Source organism: Gymnoscopelus microlampas (genome assembly GCF_963454915.1).
Source record: "Gymnoscopelus microlampas genome assembly, chromosome: 17".
NCBI classification, from domain to species: Eukaryota; Metazoa; Chordata; class Actinopteri; order Myctophiformes; family Myctophidae; genus Gymnoscopelus; species Gymnoscopelus microlampas.
The window spans coordinates 43,856,156-43,879,018 of NC_139954.1; the positions used below are offsets into that span (position 1 = coordinate 43,856,156).

The following is a 22,863-nucleotide window of genomic DNA, read 5'->3' on the forward strand; positions in this document are numbered from 1 at the left end:
CTAACATGCTAAGTTGAATGCCAATGTCATGTATATTATTGCCAGGGTCAATTACACACACACACACACGCGCGCACACACACACACACACACACACAGTGGCAGAGTGTTGAATCACTGCCGAACAACAGTGAGTGTATGCGTGGGAGCTGTCCGCTACAGCGTGGTGCTGAAAAGATCTATAGCGCGTCTGCCTGTTACAGTTACAGTACTGTACCACCGGCACAATACAATAACACCACCACGCACACACACAGAGAGAGAGAGAGAGAGAGAGAGAGAGAGAGAGAGAGAGAGAGAGAGAGAGAGAGAGAGAGAGAGAGAGAGAGAGAGAGAGAGAGAGGCAGCGAAAGAGAAACAGACAGAGAGAGAGACAGAGAGAGGCAGAGGCAGCGAAAGAGAGAGAGAGAGAGGCGCTGCCTGTCAGTGCGGTCGGTGCGTCTTTAGGGTAGCGCGTCGGTGAGAGAGCGTTGACGTGGGAGCGGTATAGGTTTTACACTCCTTCACACACGCACGCACGCGCACACACACACACACACACACACACACACACACACACACACACACACACACACACACACACACACACACACACACACACACACACACACACACACACACACACACACACACACACACACACACACACACACACCCCTCCATGCTGAAGGAGAAGATAGGAGGTGAGGAGGAGGCGGAGGAGTGAATTAAAGCTCTCGTTGGGGCACAGATTCATCCTCTTGATGACAGACGGATATTAACACCAAGATGGATTTGCGAAAAATGACTCCGCTGAAGCTGTGCCTTGTTCTGATCGGCGCCGCGTCTGCCGCCAGCAGCCACTGTAAGTAATAACAGCAGATCTACAAACCACATGCAGCACCACCACTTAGAAGTTACGTGTGTGAGTCTCAGCCTACACACAGTGTTTGTTTTAGTCTGGGGGGGGTGGGACAAAGCACATTGTGTCTCTCAACGTTGATGCAAATTAATCGGAGGTCAGGTGTATATACATATATAATATATATATATACATTACGTTGAGCATATGAGCCTGTAGATCTGCTATTTTTGTGAAAAGTTGTGCAAATATTTCAGTATATATATTTCTATTAAAAGCGAACGTTTGGTGGCTCAAATCTTTGCTTCTGGGCGTCCCTGGTACATCATATTTTTCAAATGTATGTTCGCTTAAAAATATATACAAAGATTTGCACAAATGTTCACAATTTTTCAAAAATAGCAGATCTACAAGCTCACAGCGCGGCACTCGGTGCCGCGCTATGAGCTTGTAGATCTGCTATTTTTGAATAGCCAAATAAAATGAAAGAAAACATTTTTCATATTCAGTGACATCTGCAACATTTGTCTTTCTGGCGGAGATGGGTCTATAGCTACTGTATAGAGGTATATGGGCTGAATAGATGATAATGATCTTTATTCATATAGCACCTTTCATACATAGAATGCAACTGAAAGTGTAGGCTACACAAAAAAAGAAAGATCACATAGGATCACATTAGAAATGCACGAAAGCCCATTGTAATATGAATCGATGGCCCCACACTAGACCACCCCAGTGTAGTGTTCCCTCCATAATAACCTCAGAATGAGATCAGTTGTCTTGATTCATTTTTTTTGGCTCAAAATGCAAGCAATATGGAGGTCAAGCATTTTAGTGGGAGGCTGGTTTAATTTATAAAAGAAAAACTGCCTGGGACCGAACAGTTACAGCAGCGTTTTGAGGCATGTCTGGCAGACTAGCCTATACCTTTTTGGCAGTGGTGTAAAGTAACTATAAGTACATTTACTCAAGTACTTTTGAGGTATTATTTTTTACTTTACTGGAGTATTATCCAATTTTCTGGGATTTTACTTCTACTCCACTAGATCTCAAAGGCAAATATTGTACTTTTACTACAATTATTTGAAAACTTATGTTACTATAATTTGTAGATTTTGATTATTATTACAAAACACACATTGCCTTTACCCACTTCAATCAGCCCTATATACATCTCGCCCAGTAGAAAATAGCCGATCTACATTTCTGCATAATGAGTAGGCTTTCTGAAAGAAAGCACATTTTGATACTTTGATACTGATACTTTTGTACTTTTACTCAAGTATTTTTTTTTAATTCCGGACTATTACCAGAGTATTTCTACATAGCCATATTGATACTTTACTTTACTTAAGTAAAAAAAGAAAGTTGCACTTTTCCCACCACTGCTTTTTGGGATATGTATTCATACAACGCTTTATTTACGTGACATAGTGGGTAATAATCTGATTCATAGTTCACACCGTAAGAGCACAGTCGGTTACAACCGGTATAATTCAGTTAGAGTGAAATAAGTATTGGTCAAAATCTATGTATTTATCTTATCTGCACTGCCACTAGAGGTCGTCTTTCCTCAACCCAGCAGAACAGTTAAAGTCACAATCCACCCTGTACCCTGCTACATTATAGCTACAGTTGTGTACAGTGCATTATGTATGTATTTTACATTTGATTCATTGCTCTTAACAAGACCCTGTCTTCATAATGTTAAATAATGTAGTGACTCATCTTGGAAGTGCTGTTTCCTTCTTGATGAGACGTTGCTTTATTATCATTTTGACAAGTCAGTCACTCACATCATTTTAAAACTGTGAGCTCATTTACAGCACTGTAAGGTGGCTAATGGTGATTTGTATTCATTATTATCATTATATATTGTTTCATTTGTTGCAACATGACACCTGTGAACAGATACTGTAACAGCACAATGCATTTTTAACAACTTGTCTTGAACCCTGCAGCGTCCATACTCTGGGGGGAACATTAGCCAAAAGTAGCAGATATATATAAGCAATGTGTTTTGAGCTTGTAAATGGGCTATTTTTGGCAAATACATTTGGCGTAGAGATGGGAAAAAAACGGTGCAAGTACAGTTGCAACTCAGGTCCGTTTGAATAAGACTGGAAGGTTTCAGTGGTTAAAAACAGATGACTATCAACAGGCTAAAGCGATTACATCAGTGGTTCTCAAAGTGGAGTCCGCGGGGACCCCCAGGGGTCCTTGAGGGGGTTCCTTGGGGGTCCCCAGCAAAAGTAGTTAATATAGCAATTTATCACCACTTTATCCATTTATACGTTGGCTATTTAAAAAAAAATGCAGATCTACAAGCTCACAGTGCGTAACCTTGTGCCATGATGTGAGCTTGTAAATCTGCTATTTATGTTTGTTTTTTTAAAGAAATATCAAAAAAGTTTGAATGATTTTAAATTTTGTTTAACATAAATCTTCTCTTCTGGGGTGGGTCTCTGGTACAAAACCTTTTCAGAAGGGGGTGGTCCCATGGGACAAATACATATCAATTTGGGGGGGTCCTGGACACGGAAAAATAGCCGATCTACAAGCTCACAATGATCCATCACGACCCGTTTTTCGTTGGCCTCTTGTGTCAGGTGACACAGATAGGCTTGTAGATCTGCTATTTTCTAAAAAGTTTGAGAGCCAACTGAATTACATCACTGGATCTTTTTTTTGGGGGGGAGGGTAGGGGGCTGAGGAGGAGGGATTGCATGATGATGGTTGTTCTCCAGGGGGGATGACCATGACACCGGGGCCTGATGCATGGGGGGGCGGGGGGCCGGCCGAGGACGAGGAGGAGGGCAGTTTATTGCCCGGTGATGTAAGACCGGGGCCCGGCCCAGGCCCCGGCTCCGGCATGAAGCAGGAGCCAAACTGACAGCTGCATTACTCATTTATGACATTCTCTTGTGGTTCTCAAATGTATCCAGTGATCAGAATTGACATGCTTGCGCTCGGATGAAATGGAAAGACGCTCCTTGGAGGGACAAGCAAACAACCCGTTCTCATATTTACCTTTGAGAGACACAAGGAGCGGGGGGGGAGGGGGGGGCATGTGGCATATGGATCCATCACGACCCGTTTTTTCGTTGGCCTCTTGTGTCAGGTGACACAGATAATGGGCAGCCCACCACATCCTCCAGCCCGCGGAGCTATAATGTCCCCCGCGTTGCACTGTAGTAGTCTTTCTTCTACAAAGAGACGCAACGAGAGGTGTTTTTCCCCCCTCTCTTGCTTTGTTGGTTGGTCCCCTGAACCGGCGATCGGGCTGATGTGTCCTTTCGGAGGAGGTGTGTGTTTTTTCCCTCCAAGCGAGCCTGCCATTGATGTTGTGTACAGTACATTAACATGCCCTTTAAAGAGCCCCAATGATTGAGAGAGCCACAGCTTATTCACAACGGCGCTCTGGAGTCTGGAAACGGCAGGGGGATTACAGGGCTCTCCATAATATTTCAACTGTGTCGCAGTGGTGGAAAGTAACAAAGTACATGTACTCAAGTACTGTACTTAAGTACAATTTCCAATACTTGCACTTCTACTCCACTATAGTCTCGCGTAGCCAGACAACTATTCCACAATCTCTGAATGCTATGTAGAGTCTGGAACTACAACTCCCAAAATCCGATTGAGGAAACTGGCACTTCCGTTCACGAAAATATATTTTAAAATACTGTATCTTTACACTTTACTTTTTAATTTCCATTTCTGCTAAGCAGCAAGCTGTGTATACTTAGATGATTTGTATTTATATTAGGATCAATTTGCGCGATTGTAAAGACGAAATGGAAATGGAGAGGAGGCTCCACATCCGGTTTATATTCTAATCATGATCAGAGCTTCCGAGTCCCAGACTGTATGCCGGAAACATTTGAAAATTGTGGGAGGCAACTTGTATCGCAAGACTAACTCCACTACATCTCAGAGGCAAATATTGTACTTTTACTTCACTACAATTATTTGAAAACTTTAGTTACTAGTTACTTTTCAGATATAAATCATGATATTACAAAACATACATTAACCACTTTAGCCCTACTTTATATCTAGGCTATTTGAAAATAGCCGATCTACAAGCTCACAACGCGTCGCATCGAGTTGTGAGCTTGTAGATCTGCTATTTTTGAAAAATCTTGAAAATGTGCAAATCTTTGAATATATATTTTTAAAGCGAACATTTTTAACTCAAATCTTTGCTTCTTGGGGTCCCTGGAATAAAATATTTTGATGGGGGTCCGCGGCCAAATACATATACATTGTGGGGGTCCTTGACGTGAAAAAGATTGAGCACCACTGATATAGAAACATACGTTTTTCAGAAAACGTATGTAATCGGCTTCAGGTCTCAATGGGTTAAGGCCAAAGTGAAGTTGCTTTTTTCTCCCTGCCGGGTGTGGAAGTATATCATTTCTTTCTTTCTTTCTCTCTCTTACTTTCTTTTTCCCCCCTTGTTTCAAAGCTTGCCCTATGGTTATAAACAGCGGGGGGCTCAGACTCTGATATGACACTCTTCACCATGCGGGTTTCTGTGGGAGGAATATTGCTCCACTTTTCAGTGGATTCTGCTGAGCATTCATCTTTTATTACTTTGAATCTGTCATCGGCAGTGGTGGAAAAAGTATTCAAATGTTTTACTTAAGTAAAAGTATCAATACTGCAATTAAGCAGCCTACTCTGTTAAGTAAATTGTAATTCAAAATTTACATGAGTAAAAAAAGTATTGGTATTAAAATGTAATGTTGTTAAAGTAGTACCAAAAGTAAAAGTACTAAAATGTTTGAAAATAGCCGATCTACACGCTCACAACGCCTCACGAAGAGTTGTGAGCCTAGTAGATCTGCTTTTTTTCAAATAGTCTAGGTACAGTATAAAATAGGGCTAAAGTGGTTAATGTATGTTTTATAATATAATAATTGATAAGTGCAAAGTAACTAATAACTAATGTTTTCAAATCATTTTAGTGGAGCACAAGTACAATATTTGCCTCTGAGATGTAGTGGACTGAAAGTACAGAAATTTGGAAATACTCCAGTAAAGTAAAAAAAATACCTAAAAAACTACTTGAGTACATGTACTTAGTTTACACCACTGGTCATGGGGGGGGGGGGAGTGCACAGGGGCTCCTGCACTGTAGCGTTTGTATTCTTTACTTAAAAGTTCACGCAACCCTATTAAAGCTCATGTGAGCAGATATTTCACGGCCGATTATACTGGCTGAAGGCACTCAGATATATAATATATATATGGCTGTGCATTGCAGTGGCTTTCCATCCACTCCATCCACCATGCAGCACCCATCACACTCCAGATAACAGCATGCCTTTGTTCATCGCAGGTGTGTGTGTGTGTGTGTGTGTGTGTGTGTGTGTGTGTGTGTGTGTGTGTGTGTGTGTGTGTCACATTCGCTCGGCTAATTAATGTAACGCGTGGCTCTAAAGGAACTCCTACTGCTATATACAGTATATACTGCATATATATATTCATGAAAGCCTGATGAATTCATCAAACGATAAATGAGGCATAACACCGCAGCATGATGGTACTTGCGTGTTATTCACCCCCCCCCCCCCCCCCCCTCCTCCCTATAGCTCATATACTGAACACTCACTCCTCCACACAGATATAAAGCAGTCATCATATAGATGTAACGGTGTATAAGGTCCAATTATACCTGGAGGCATTCTGGTGGTGATTCACACAAACACCTCACATGATGACGATGATGGCAGTGAGAGAGGAACTGCCATGTGTGAATAGTACTACTGTCACAGCTTGGGGGGGTATGATTGTGATATTATATAAATGATGTGTGATATTATTAAGTGTAATGATTCTAATTATGGTCATTTAAATTATGTTGACTATCTGGCATTGTGTCTCGGCAATGATATATCTATACACACACACACACACACACACACACACACACACACACACACACACACACACACACACACACACACACACACACACACACACACACACACACACACACACACACACACACACACACACACACACACACACACACACACACACACACACACCTCGATTATTTTCATAGTGAAAATAGCACATCTACAAGCTCAGCATCGCAACACGTTGTGAGCTTGTATAGCTATGTCCGCTATTTTTGTACACTACCATTGTACAACATACAAAGTATAATACAGGGTTAAGTGGTTAATCGCTAATGATTAATTTGAATTCTGGACTTTTACTTTTACTTTTACTCTACATTGCAGTATTGATACTTTTACTTAAATAAAACATTTGAGTGCCTTTTCCACCACTGTATAGATGTAGATAGATATAGGTGTTATATATACACATTTGCATTGGACAAAGAGTCTTGTTGGCGAGACTTAAGTTGTTATCCAAGAAGGGCGCCTGTCATGGTGGAAAGGGGACAGCCACAACCACACATAAATCACAGCCAGCAGCAACTCCAATAGTCATGCTGATTGCGATTGATTTTCTCTCTTTCTTGTTCCGGTCTCATTCAAGCAGATCGCAGCACGCTCCCAAAAGACTTCAATTACTGCAGCATTAATTGAATGAGTCACAGGTTCATCGCTCTTATGTTTGTTTGTTTGTTTTTTAGTTTAGTTTATAGTGTTGTTTTTCCTTCTTTCTTCTCCTTTCTTGAGTGCAGACAGCAGATGTTTCAGTCACCCTCTCTTGTCTTTGACTTCTGGGAAGTGTGTCTCCATAGCGAGGGGGGGGGGGGGGGGGGGTTGCAAACCACGAGGGGTCCCAAGGTGTTGATTGCATTAGAGTTGTTTGATTGGACAAGCTGTGGCTGGCAAACCCCGACTCTCTTAGCCCATTGAATCCGGGAAGGCATCTGTGTCATTTTAATATTTCTTTGGCTTTTTAAAAATACGATCTACAAGCTCATAACGCGGCACAGAGTGCCGCACTATGAGCCTGTAGATCTGCTATTTTTGAAAAATCGTGAAAATGTATATATGTTTTTTCTCAAATGTTTGCTTCTAGGGGGTCCCTGGAACAACATATTTTGAGATGGGGGTCCGCGGCCAAATACATATAATTTTGGGGGTCCTTGACATGAAAAAAGTTTGAGAACCACTGATATTATAGCAACATAAGTTTTTGCAAAAAACTGTTAGGATTTAGAAGACATTTGTAGAATCCCGCAAAGCAAAGATTTGAGTTTGCTTTAAAAACACATACATATTCAAAGATTTGCACAAATTTTCCAAGATTGTTCAAAAAAATAGCAGATCTACAAGCTCATAGCGCGGTACTCGGTGCTGCGCTATGAGCTTGCACATCTGCTATTTTTGAATAGCCAAAGATATCTTAAAATGACACAGATGCGTTTCCCGGTCTTAATGGGTTAAGCGATGTGCTAGAATAGTTTTGGGTGCCGAAACCCAGATGCCCCCCCCCTAGCATTTGTCACTGACTTTGAAAAAAACGAAGAGATAAACTTTCACAAAATCACAGTTTCAGATCTCCCGCTGGTGCAACTATTCTGAGGTTAAAGACATATCTAATGCAGCCTCACAGGGCTCCCCTTGAATGATGGCTCTGTGATAGCTCCATCAACTGATGTGAGGAATCTTGTTTTTTTCCGCCCACTGCCAAAACGTCTTGCCTACTGTATATGAATGATACATGGATATTACAAGTGACACACCGGCGGAGATATTTATTCAACGTTCAACTGTCATCTTTTGTTGTTGCTTTGTTCCGTTCGTTTGGCTGCTTACAGTCCCGGCGATGTATACGCAGTTCCCCCAAGGTGTTGCGGATGGTGACACAGCTAAACGCTTTTACAACGTAGCGTAACGTGATATCAAGGACTTCTGGTGTTTTGAATACTACGGGCATGGGGAAGATTGAACGCTAATTACCTAATTGTTCCGTCAGAGGCTTCTATATAATGCTGAACACACTGTTAATAACACAAAAATAAAAACAACCCGGAGAGAAGGAGAGAGAGAAAAAAAAAACTATGGATACATGATATAAGGCTATTTAGAGCAATAATTTCTACTTGGTCTCTCGGGATGGGAAAAATCTATTTTGATGAATGTGGCGCCAGTGGAAGGCCTCCCCATTTCCAATTGCATTGCTCACACACTAATGCTAGAGCTGTACCCATTCCGGATCTATTGAGTGCAATGAATATGCTTCAAATAGCAAGTATAGTCCGTAAGTTTCATCCCTTCTATTTATTTCTGGTGTTACTGGCAACGGGGTTTTAACGGATTACACCAAACACCCACTTTCTATTGACTGTGCCAATAAGACAAGACCAATATGCAGCGAGGGGATTGCAATGCCGCGTGATGAAAAACAGCAAGTTAATGTTTTCTTTCTTTTCACACATTCGGGGCACACAAATAGTCACGTTGTGGAGGGAAACATGAAAGCTTGCACCCGCCTCCACCTCCACAGACCTGTAATTGCGTGACTCTGTTCTTTTGTGTTCACATTATGCCAATGAGGAGGTTCAAAGGCAATATAATGCCATTTTCAAAGATCAATGTTTGTGCTCTCAGACATATGCCTTTGTTTGATTCAAGCAAATACTGTAGGTGCACAGTGAACATCCTTACATTTGGTTCCATTTGTACGCTCTAGTTGACTTAACCCAGTCAAACCAGTAAAGCATCTTGTGTCATTTTAGCTATATATATAGCAACATACAGTACGTGTTTTCAGAAAACTCTTAGGATTTATAACTGTAGTTTAGTGCTATAGCAGATAGTTCTTAACATTACAAAAATAGCAGATGTGCGAGCTCGCAGCGTGGCACGACGTGACGTGCTGCGAGCTTGCACATCTGCTATTTTTGAAGTTTTTAGAAAAATCTTTAAAGTATTTTAAAGGTAGGGTAAGTGATATTTTTGGTTAAAACAAAACGTTTTGTATTAAAAGGTTAAAGCACTATATTCTGATAATCATTGCTATAGAGTGTTTGTTCAGTAACAGGAGTCTCCCCATCTCTCCAGCTCTTCAATAAACAGAAAATACATTTTCAGGTAGGTGACAACATTTCAGCCAATCAGGAGAGAGTACCCATTTATCAGCTTCTTTTTTTTAATATAGCGTTCCAGTTCTAATTTATTCAGCTCATTTATTTGTGTCATCACTTCAGATTGCACTTGTTTAATCTGTATCCTGTCTGAGTTCTCTATCCTGATTGGATAAAATGTGTTATCCTGACCTGAAAATGCATTTTCTGTTTAATAAAGAGCTGGAGAGACATGGAGACTCCTGCTACTGAACAAACACTTCTATAGCAATGAGTACTATCAGAATATAGAGCTATTTGACACTTATTCTGACCAAAGAAAATCACTTACCCTACCTTTAAATATCTTGAATAATTTAGATTTCTTTTTAACACAAATCTACTCCCTGGCACAAAACATTTTCAGAAGGAGGGGGGGGGGGTCAAATCCATGTCATTTTGGGGGTCCTTGGCACGGAAACAAGTTTGGAAAGCTACTGGTTTAGAAAGCATTTTGTAGAATCGGCCTCGGGTCTTACTGGGTTAACACTGCAGGATTTTTTTTTTGCAAAATGATTTACCATTGAACATTAAGATCTGGTCCTAGAGAACGTTTAAGTCCTCCGGGCCAACGCATCTATCACTCTTCCTCTGTAACAGTTAATAGAAGCCGCTCATTCAACCTGCAACAATCCCAGACCAGTTGTTATTATCTCCCGTATAGAATGGAGGCCATATCACATCCAGTAAAAAAACGTAGTGTTAATTTTACTAGTGCCGCCACTATAGTGGCATCGACGCGATAGGTATTTAACCCATTTAGACCGGGAACGCATCTGTGTCATTTTTTATGTATTTATTTGGCTATTCAAAAATAGCAGATCTACAAGCTCATAGCTCATGAGCTTGTAGATCTGCTATTTTTGAAAAATCGTGAAAATGTTTGCAAATCTTTGAATATATAATGTTTTTTAAAGCGAACATTTTTTTACTCAAATATTTGCTTCTGGGGATTCTACAAAATGTCTTCTAAATCCGAACAGTTTTTTTTTTTTTTTTTAAACGTGTTTCTTTATCAGTGGTTCTCAAACTTTTTTCATGTCAAGGACCACCCAAAATGATATGCATTTGGCCGCGGACCCCCATCTCAAAATATGTTGTTCCAGGGACCTCCCAGACGCAAAGATTGGAGTTAAAAATATATATCGATTTAAAAACATATCTATATATTCATTTTATAGTTGTTGTTTATACTCCGTTGTGATTGTCATGTAACAAAAAAATCCAATAAAAAGTATAAAAAACAAACACAAATATTTATATATACATATATTCAAAGATTTGCACAAACTTTCACAATTGTTTTTTATAGCCAAAGAAATCTTAAAATGACACAGATGTGTTCCCGGTCTTATCAGGTTAAATGTGAGTGGCTCGTGTGACATTTTCCACGGACAGGCCGAGGGGGACGGGGGGGGCCATATCCGGGCCACCATCTGGGGTGCTGCTGGAATGCTGGAGCGTAATCTGTGATTCGCTGCCAATGGTGGTTCTTTCTCCCTCTGTCCTCCCTCAGTCTCTCATATTCAGAGGAGGCTAATCAGCTTCTAACCTCTGCAGGGTTCTCTGTGGACAGACACAGCGCTGGGTAATGGCAGGTTCACCGGCGGGCTATCTCGGTGCCGGTGGGACGAAATCATACAGTAAAAGCCGCTGACAAAGAACGTTTGAATACAAATTAGTCACTACAATGAAGCCACAAATCGCCGTTCCACCGCAAAAAGAAAAGGAAAAAAGAAGCCACGACTATTATTAAACTATTATTTCTCTGGGCGGACGAAATGCCCCGGCAATGGTGGAAAGTAACTAAGTACATTTACTCAAGTACTGTACTTGAGTAAAATTTTGAGGTGTTTGCACTTTACTTAGTATTTCCATTTTCCAATACTTTTACTTCTCCTTCACTACATCTCAGAGGCAAATATTGTACTTTTACTCCACTATAATTATTTGAAAACTTTAGTTACTAGTTACTTTGTTTATTTTACTTTGTAGTAATATATATACAAAACATATATTACCCGCTTCAGCCCTACATACATTTCGGCCATTTGAAAATAGCCAATCTACAAGCTCACAATGCGACGCATTGTGAGCTTGTAGATCTCCTATTTTCAACAGTTTTGTATACATTTTATACATTTGAAAACTTGTGAAATGGGACATTCTGCATAATGAGTATACTTTCTACTTTAAGTACAATTTGATACTAATACTTTTGTACTTTTGCTCAAGTCAATTTTGATTACCGGACTTTTTACTTGTAACAGAGTACTTCTACACTGCAGGATTGATACTTTTACTTAAGTAAAAAAAAACATGAGTCCTTTTTTCCACCACTGATGCCCGGAACGGGCTGCCTGTGGGTGCGAACGAACAGCACACGGGCCTATAATAAAGGCCAAACAGCATTCATTACACAACAGAGTATACTGCACATCGATTTCCCTGGTGATGACTCTGGACTGTAGGTCGTTTGGTCATTTGCTTCGATAAATCACTTTTTTTTTTTTTCACCTCTAAGGGCATTTGTATTCTTTCAAAAGTCCAGCCTATATAACCCTGTTGGCCAAAGAGCACTGAGCCGGAGAATGACCCATCAACCATTCACGTAAATTATTCCTACAGTGGTGTGTGAAGAGTCACTGGTCATGATTGGACTTTTGATTTTCAACCCAAATTATATCCATACCGGAAAGCTGCTGCTGTCAGGCAAAATCTCCATATTTCATATTTTAAAAAATATATTTTTACATAAATCAATGCATACTTCAAGAGTGTCACACACAATTAGTGATCTACAACCTCACAATTGTGGTGGGCTTGTAGATCGTCTATTTTCACTGCTTAATTTATAAAAAAACATTCATGTTTCGGACATACAAGGTTTCCACCTGACAGAGACGATATATAATTTACTTAAATTCGTGAAGGAAAAGCAGTGGTGTAAAGTCCTCAAGTACTGTACTTAAGTACAATTTTCTGTACTTTTACTTCTACTCCACTATATATCAGAGGCAAATATTGTACTTTTACTTCACTACAATTATTTGAAAACTTTATTTACGAGTTACTTTGCAATTATACATTATTATATCATAAAATATACATTAACCATTTAACCCTATTTTATGCATAGGCTATTTGAAAATAGCCGATCTACCAGCTCACAACGCGTCGCATCGCGACACGTTGTGAGCTTGTAGATCTGCTATTTTCAAACATTTTTAGCACTTTTACTTTTGGTACTTTAAGTACATTTTGATACTAATACTGTTGTACTTTTACTCAAGTCAATTTTTAATTCCGAACTTGCTTATTGATACTTTTACCTAAGGGAAACATCTGAGTACTTTTTCCACCACTGGGGAAAGGCATGCTTTTTTTGGTGCGTCAGGAGATGAACTTGACGTTTCTCGATTACTGCTCGTTGGGTTTTTGTAGGACAGAATTGACTGTGTGTGTATAGTGTATAAATTCTGCCTCTCAGTGGTACGCCGGAACCCAGAGTCTCTGGGCTGTGTTTATCCAGTCCCCCTCTTTCGGAGGTCTTGTTGGAAATGAAGTGCTACAGTATAGCCAGGCGGTGTTTCTCAATCACTCGTATTGACCTGAGCTTCCTCGAATTCAGCATGCGTCTGGGGCTAATTGTCAACCGATACCGTAGCAGCGCGACTTGAGGTACCGTCGCACAAGAGCAGCTGGCCCAGCCCTATAGTCTATTAATCCATGCTAGGTATCGTATGAGGGCCTTGTCGATACCACCTGGAGGTCTGGAGCCATCCTGTTACTGCACAGTATCATTACACACCCTGCGATATTGTTGACACCAGAGCCCCGACCGATGCCAGTTGTTTAGGAGTCCTAGACCACAGATTACTGACATTTTGACCAATATTTTGTCAAAAGACTTGCGGTCTAATCCATTTGAAAAACGGTACATTTGATCAAAGTTGAGAACAGTTAACTTAGAAGCAAACAAATACAAATAAACATAAATAATGTTTTGATAGATCACATGAACTGAAATGTATTTTTATGGTTAATTTTTAAACGTTTTGAAGGCAATTGAAAAGTCGCCTATAATGAATGATATGCCAGAATTGGGACGGCAGATTGAAAGTGGCTACAAATCGGGACACTTCGGCTGCATAATTGCAATAATAATGTTGTTAAATAAGACAAATAACGATCGATAGATGGGCCAGACCAATATGTCAGGCTCTACATAACATAACAGGTGTGTGCTAAGTCGGACAGTTTCAAACCAGGCAACTGACAATTGGATTGTAAGACATTAATAAAGTAGCTGTAAATGATATTTCTTTGTTAAATAGCTCTATATTCTGAATGTAATCGTTGTTATAGACTATAGAGTGTTTGTTCAGTAACAGGCGTCTGCCTGTCTCTCTGGCTATTTAGTAAAGAGAAAATACATTTTCGGGTTTTGTAGTGGAACGAAAATCAGTGACACGTAGTGGTGGTTTAAAATGTCGTGCCTAGGAACCTTTGTAGGTAGGAACTAAAGTTTGGTGAAAACGTAGTTGAAGGACACTAGCAGCTACACAGGAAGTTAACTGGAGAATTGTTTGATGTTTTCATGTTCTGTTTACAATCCAGCTCCATCCTTCATGTTTTGCCCTCAAAAAGACATCATCTGTAAGTAATTCCTATTGTTGTGATTCATTTTAACCTTTTAACAGGATATTATTTCATATTTACATATCTGAATTTGAAATGTGCATTGAGTGTTTATTTGCACTGTTCATACTTACTTCTCTAGTTCACCTACAGTACCTTGATACTTCCCCATTCTAGTAATGGTTTATTTCTGCTATATTTGCTTTGTGATATATAAAAAACATAATTACCAAGAGAACTCTGTTGGGAAAAATAGTGGTAAAATGCTTACATGCATTCTTGCTGTACATTGTTGAATCCTGTGACCACAAAAGCTTTGTATTAGGCCATACACTGTATTCTTGTAAGAATGACTTTTGCCATGTATCTCTGTGTACGAAAGCCCTTGCTGCGCACCTGAATCCAATGCTGAGCCAATTAGGATTGGCACACCTGAATGCAATCAAGGCTGTCGCAGGTATAGCTGATTAGTGCCCTATCAATCTGGGAACCCATCACCAAATAAAAAGGAAAAACAGCGCCCTCTGCTGTTTTTTACTCTCCCACTTAGCTCTGGGGGGGAGCTAAATGGAGCACCCGTGCGCAAGTTAACCGGGGTTTTTGGTTTGCCCTCAGTTTGCCCTCAGTGCTCCACTTCCGGTGGTGCGCTTATGTTTTCATTCCCACTAACAATATTTCTACACGGAACACTAACACCACTTCTCCCAGAGAACATGGATGGTTTTGGTTATAAGCCCACTTGTTTCTATGATGAAAGAGCAAGTTAAAATGTGAATATCTTTCCGTGGTTTTGTCTGCTCCGAGGAAGCTATTGTTAAATGAGTTTCGGTTTGTTTTTAGTGGGAAGCGAGAGCACAGACAGTAAATCCCGGCCACTACATTTGATTGGGTAAAGCGCGGCCTGCTTCCTGATCTGAAGGCACGCCCACTTGTAGGCCAGTGCGTACACGTTATGACGAACCCCCCCCCCCCCCCCCCCCCGGATTCACCGGATGTGAAGCTTCCTCCCCACTTCCGTTTCGTCTTTACAGTTGCGCACATTTATCCGACTATAAATCAAAATCATTTAAGTATAATTAGCTTGCTGCTTAGCAGAAATGGAAATTAAAAAAAGAAAATGTAAAGATATTTTAAAATATATTTTCTTGAACGGAAGTGCCAGTTTCCTCAATCGGATTTTCGGGAGTTGTAGTTCCAGACTCTATAGAGCAGGGGTCTTCAACAGGGGGTCCGGGACCCCTAGGGGGTCCTCAGTGCTACTATAGGGGGTCCACCAAATCTTTGTGTGATAGGATTTAGTTTTTTTACATTAACCACTTGAACCCTAAAATTCCCTTTTCTGAGGGGAACATTAGCCAAAAATAGCCGATCTACAAGCTCTCAACGCCTCGCGCTGCGAGGCGTTGAGAGCTTGTAGATCGGCTATTTTTTGGCAAAGAGCCATAGGTGTATAGGGAAAAAATAGCAGACTAAGTAAAAAAAAGCTTTAATCTGAAACACAATTTTATACAATATAGAGTAGGGGGTCCCTGCTTCATCTCTCTCTCAGCTAGGGGGTCCTTGGCCTGAAAACGTTGAAGACCCCTGCTACAGAGCATTCGGAGATTGTGGAATAGTTGTCTGGCTACGCGAGACTAAAGATGTATGCTCGGTGATGACAACACAGGTTGGGATACAAATTATATGCAATCAGCAGAGAGAACTCTCCTGATTGGATGGGATTGGGGGCGGCGGCAGTGGCTCACTAGGCAGAGCAGCCGTTTGGGAAACAGAAGGTTCCCAGCTCGATTCCCAGGCTCCCCCGGAGTCAGTGTCAAAGTGTAGTTGAGCTAAGACACTGAACCCCACATTGCTCCCAAAGAGCTCGTTGGTGCCTTGCGTGGTTTCCTCCGCTGTCAGTGTGTGGATGGGTGAATGTAATGCACTTTGGATAAAAACACATCTGTGTCATTTTTAGATTTCTTTGGCTATTGAAAAATAGCCGATCTACAAGCTATTGTAGATCTTTTTTTAATCGTAGAAAATGCGTGATTTCTTTTTACATATTAATATTTAAGCGAATATTTGTAACTCAAATCTTTGCTTGGGGGGGGGGGTCCCTGGAACAAAACATTATGAGAGGGGGGTCCGCGGCCAAATACATGTCATGTGTCTTTTAGCTTTAGCTGACATTGTATTGTAAACTGTACTTCCATGCGCTTTTTCCCTGCAAATCTTCTAAAAAAAAGAGTATTCAATCAATAAAAGTTTCATATCATCCTATTGCTATATCAGTGGTGCTCCAACTTTCCCATGTCAAGGACCCCTCCCAAAATGATATGTATGCGGACCACCATCGAAAAATATTGTTGTTGTTGAAGGGGGGTGCAGTACGTTAGTCCGACAGCGCATTCCTCCGACAGCGCAGCGCTCCGACGTTTCCAATACTAAACCCGAACCAAACCCGCACCCTAACCCTAACCGCACGCGGATGCCACATAGTCGGAGAAAAGGTCTGTCGGATTAACGCATGCCTCCCGTTGAAGGGACCCCCAGAAGCACAGATTTGAGTAAAAAATGGTTTGCTTTAAAACATATATATTCAAACATTTGCACAAACTTTCCACAATTTATCAAAGAATTGCTGACAAGCCCATGGCGTGGCACTCTATGAGTACTGCACTAGTGTAGTGGCACTACACTATGAGCTTGAATATCTGCTATTTTTTAATAGCCAAAGAAATCTTAAAATTACATAGATGCGTTGAGCAGGCTAAATTGGAACCGGAACACAAGACGATAAATGATGTGGGGTTCTCTCTCCTCATTGGATGAAATTAGCGATCAATAGCACTTGAAAATGTATCTTCTGTTTGCCAACGAGCTGGAAAGACTGAGATACCCCTGTTACTGAACAAACCATACCAACCATTACTGCCGGAATAGAGCTTTAACTTTTTTTTTGCAATAACCTTTTTGTTTTGAGCAAAAAACGTATAACCTTTAATAACGCAGGTCTGATGTGCTCATCTGTCTCGCTCTCCAGAGAATTGGGGACCCGCTTGATGGGTTTGTTCAGGAATGAACGAGGAGACTGAATAAGGTGTTCTTTCCCCCCGCAGGAGCTGATCTGCATTTTTCTCCCATCTCCAATTTTCGCTGCACTCTCAGAGAGTCAATATTCGAGAGGAGAGACCAAAGCATTTATCCTTATATCTAGTGAGCCTTGTTTATCCCACAAAGACCGGGAACGCATCTGTGTCATTTTAAGATTTATTTGGGCTATTCAAAAACAGCCGATCTACAAGCTCATAGCGCGGCACCGAGTGCCACGCTATGAGCTTGTAAATCGGCTATTTTTTGAAGAATCATAGAAAATGTGTGCAGCTCTTTTTTAACTTTTTAAAAACATTTTTAACTCAAATCTTTGCTTCTGGGAGGTCCCTGGAACAACATATTTTGATGGGGGGTCCGCGGCCAAAATACATATCATTTTGGGGGTTCTTGACATGGAAAGGTTTGAGCACCACTGATATTATAGCAACATAAGTTTTTTTCAAAACACTTTTATGATTTAGTAGACATTTGTAGAACCCTCCAGAAGCAAAGATTTGAGTTACAAATGTTCGCTTTAAAAAAAAATATATATTCAAAAATTAGCAAAAAATAGCAGATCTACAAGCTCATAGTGTGGCACTCGGTCACGCTATGAGCTTGTAGATCTGCTATTTTTGAATAGCCAAAGAAATCTTAAAATGACACACAGATGCGTTCCTGGTCTTAAAGGGTTATTTGATTTAGGCTTCGCAAACAGCTCTGGATCTCAGACACTCTGTGCGTCTTCAGGTGCGCCGGGGCCCCTGCAACAACACAACAACTAAAAATATCCGTTCCCACAACGTGGTACAAAAGGCAGTTTACAGTGGATAATTGAGCTTGATTTCTTTGAGGGACTGCATTTGTTTTGTTGTGCTCGGATTAGGCTAAGCTTGCTAATGAGGGGAGAAGCTGCCAAACGTGAAATACCCATGGTCATGCAAAAGAAATAAGGAATGTATGGATAGCATTCATAATTCAAAACAGCCCTTGTTAAGGGCCGGGGCACGCCACTGTTCCCAAAGGGTGTTTTCACGATGATATCGTCTTATCGTCGAATTACTTCAAAGTGAGGTCAAAGCCATGGAAGTCCTTGATAGGACGTTTATTTATACCGCATCTCCCTCAGCCGAGTCGCCGATTCGCTTCACTTTCCAGACACCCAATGCCTTTAATTTTGAAGTCCTCCAGTATAATAATGCATGCATGCGTCACTTTTGACATGACGACGTTCTTCACGGGAGCGCTTGTTATTAATTGATGTACTTATGGGCCAAAGTGGAGATTGAGTGCTCACACTCCAAATCTAAATGTGTTTGCCAGTCATCCATCTTGTCAAGCATCAGTGCACGGTGGCGCTCCTTGGGGACAGGGGGGACCGGGGGGCGGGGGGGACGGGGGCGAAGGGGGGGTGGGGGGAGTGGTGGCATCTATTCTTTTTTTATCCCAAACACAATCACTGATAACCTCTGGTTGGTGTAATGCTGCCCCATGCCTAGGAATGCGTGAACGACAGGACTCATTTTCCCACACTGCAGAACTATACCGTGTTCGAGTGAAACATCATCTTTATAGGACGCTGAATTGACTGATATCTCGTTTCCACACCTGTCTTTACCCCCCCGGTCCTTACATTGAAACAATTGATGTGTTTATGGATTTGAAGTCAATACGAATGTCAGCCTTCATGCCTGTTTGTTTTCTCTGTGTGTAGTGTGTGTTCACACGCATGCGTGTGCGTGTGCGTGTGTGTGTGTGTGCGTGCGTGCGTGCGTGCGTGTGTGTGTCCATGCACCAGTGGTAGAAGTAGTACTCAGATGTTTTACTTAAGTAAAAGTAGCAATACCATAATATAAAAATAAAAAAGGCCTGTGTTCAAAATGTTACTTGAGTAAGAGTACACAAGTATTGGCATCAAAATACACTTAAAGTATCAAAAGTACTAAAATGTTTGAAAGTAACAGATTTACAATTTCTAAAATGTTTGAATATGGCAGATCTACAAGCGTTGCGATGCGTTTTGAGCTTGTAGATCGGCTATTTTCAAATAGCCTAGGTATAAAATAGGGGCTGAAGTGGTTAGGCCTAATGTATGGTTTATAATATAATAATTTATATCTGAAAAGTAACAAGTAACTAAAGTTTTCAAATCATTGTAGCGGAGTAAAAGTACAATATTTGCCTCTGAGATTAGTAGTGTCGAAGTAGAAGTAAAAGTACTCAAAATTGAATAACTCCAGTAAATTAAAAATACAAATTGTACTTAAGTACAGTACTTGAGTAAGTGCACTTAGTTACTTCGCACCACTGCCATGAAAATTACTATATATATACTGTTACATGCATGTGTCCTCATGAGTGCTTGAGCTTGACGGGCACACGACACGCGTATACTATAATATTGAAGCCACTCACACTTTGCATAGAGAGTGCACACAGTGGCACCATTGCATTCATAGCTTCAGAGGATTTTCAATTATCCCAGAGGCCAGGGGAGAGGCAGGCAACGTGCAGAGCGCCGGCGCCAGCTTTAGCAGGCAAATCATTCTCCGTCCGTAAGTCTTCCTGATTGACAGGCGGGCATTTGGCGCTCGCCACCGAGCATGGGAGGATGAAAGGCTGTAAACAACAACACTGTTTAGCCCATTCCACCCGGGGAAACGCATCTGTCTGTGTCGTTTTTAGATGTCTTTGTGCTATTGGAAAATAGCACATCTACAAGCTCGTAGCGCGGCACCGAGTGCCACGCTATTCGTGTAAAAATGTAATACCGGAAAATATCGGTATTGTTTTTTGAAAAAGGAAAAAAACGTTTTTATTTTTATTTTTTTGAATAAGTTACAGGAGTTCTTACTGTATGGTGTGTGTGATATGAAATGTGAGCTTAACCATAATCACAGTAATCCTTAATCATATTCCATCATATTCAAGGGCTTTTGCAGAGAAATTAGACAGACTCCAGTCACTTTCAAATCTGTCTGTGTCCAGCTGACGCTCGTTGACGCTCGTTAATGTTATAGGCATCAGGGCAATTATGCTTCTGCACTGTCAAATGCAAATATATATATTATTTTTTAAAGCGAACATTTCTAAAATATTTTGTTCCAGCCAGGGACCTCCAGGAGCGAAGATTTGAGTTACAAATGTTCGCTTTAAAAAATATATATATATTCAAAGATTTGCACAAATGTTCAAGCTTTTAAAAAAAATAGCAGATCCACAAGCTCATAGCGCGGCACTCGGTGCCGCGCTATGAGCTTGTAGATCTGCTATTTTTTTAATAGCTAAAGTATAAAATACATGGTCGTAGCTCAAATCTAAAATGACACAGATGCGTTCCCGGTCTTAATGGGTTAAAAGATGCACAATTTTGCAGCGGAGGAGAAATTGTCTTTGCATTCTACAAGGCGGTATAGAGTTATAGCCTACATGTCACACCCTGGGAACATGTATTGCGTCATAAAAAATGTTATTGGTTTGTTTTTCCACCCCTTCCTTTTCCTGGGCCATCAAAGTCTCGTTTGACACATGTATCGGTGTAAAATCTCAAAGGGAATGGAAATAGATATTGGCCAGACAAGGCTTTTGGGGTGTTTTACAAGGGGGTGAAGGACTATGACCTGACTTTTATGTGATGGCTATAGCCGCGGCCCCCCCTTTGGGGAGATGGGCTGTACACCCAATCAAAGGTGTTGTAGACTCTCATCCAAGGAAGTGTAAGATCTTAAGTGGAGCCAGTGTTTGTGCGAGAGATGAGAGATGCACGGATATAAAAGCAGAAAGGGAAGTTGGAACGAGTGAAGGCTAGTGGTTGGGGGAAAAAAAAAAAGGTTCCTGGTTGGATTGCATGAAGATTCGACCAGACGTGCAGTGGTGTGAAGTAACTAAGTACATTTACTCAAGTACTGTAAGTACAATTTTGAGGTGCTTTTTTACTTTACCGGAGTATTTCGAATTGTCTGTACTTTTACTTCTACTTCACTACATCTCAGAGACAAATAGTATACTTTTACTCCACTACAATTATTTGAAAACTTTATTTACTAGTTACTTTGTAGATATACATATGTGACATTAAAAAACATACATTAACCACTTCAGCCCTATTGTATACCTACAGTAGGCTATTTGAAAATAGCCGATCTACAAGCTCACAACGCGTCGCATCGCGACGCGTTGTGAGCTTGTAGATCAGCTATTTTCAAACATTTTAGTACTTTTACTTTTGGAACTTTAAGTATATTTTTATACCAATACTTTTGTACTTTTACTCAAGTGAATTTTGAATTCCGGACTTTTACTTGTAACGTACTTCTACATTGCAGTATTGATACCTTTACTTTTCACAAGTAAAACATTTGAGTACTTTTTCCACCAGTGCAGATGTGTTGTGCTTGTTTAATAGCAATAGCAAAAAGTTATTCAGTAGGACATATTAATTCCTTCATAAGTAAGCATGCCAATGTTTTTCCACAGCGATGAACATCTGTGACTGCGCTGCCGCTTAGCCATAATTTGGACCTCGAAAAAACAGCTTGATCCACTTTAGTCACACTTCAAATCGGCATTAGAAAAAAAAAGCTCCTGGCAAACGATCTGAGAGCAGTCGAATCGGGTCAGCCCCAAATTCGGTGGGAGGCCCTTAACGCGTTCAAACCGGGGACACATTTGAGTAACCACTCTAACCATTATTTTATACTTTGGCTATTCAAAAATAGCAGATATACAAGCTCGTAGATCTGCTATTTTTGAAAAATCGTGAAAATGTGTGCAAATCTTTTAATACATACATTTTTTTAAAAGCGAACATTTTTAACTCAAATCTTTGCTTCTGGTGCGGGGTCCCTGGAACAACATATTTTGGGATGGGGGTCCGCGGACAAATACATATCATTTTGGGGGGTCCTTGACATGCAAAAAGTTTGAGAACCACTGATATAGCAACGATAGTTTTTCAGAAAAATGAAGACAGCTGTTGAGACGTTTGACAGTTACAAATGCTCGCTTTAAAAAATAGATATTCAAAAATTTGCGCACATTTTCCACGACTTTTAAAAATAGCATATCTACAAGCTCGTAGCGCGGCACTCGGTGCCGCGCTACGAGCTTGTAGATCTGCTATTTTTGAATAGCCCAAAGTATATAAAATAATGGTTATATAGCTCGAATCAAAAAAAACGACACAGACGCGTGTCCCGGTCTCCACGGGTTAAAGACCCATGCACAGTACAGTAAACAAGCT

At 40.7% G+C, this 22,863-nt stretch overlaps 1 protein-coding gene across 1 annotated transcript in view; it reads left to right on the plus strand.

Moving 5' to 3' along the window:
* Nucleotides 1-783: 783 nt before the first annotated feature.
* LOC311064464 (contactin-associated protein-like 5) overlaps nucleotides 784-22,863 on the plus strand; it is a gene marked incomplete at both ends in the record, with an annotated part of 145,723 nt that continues 123,643 nt past the window's right edge. The window contains 1 exon segment of the mRNA XM_084084294.1: nucleotides 784-844. Coding sequence (XP_083940420.1) covers nucleotides 784-844 — 61 coding nt within the window.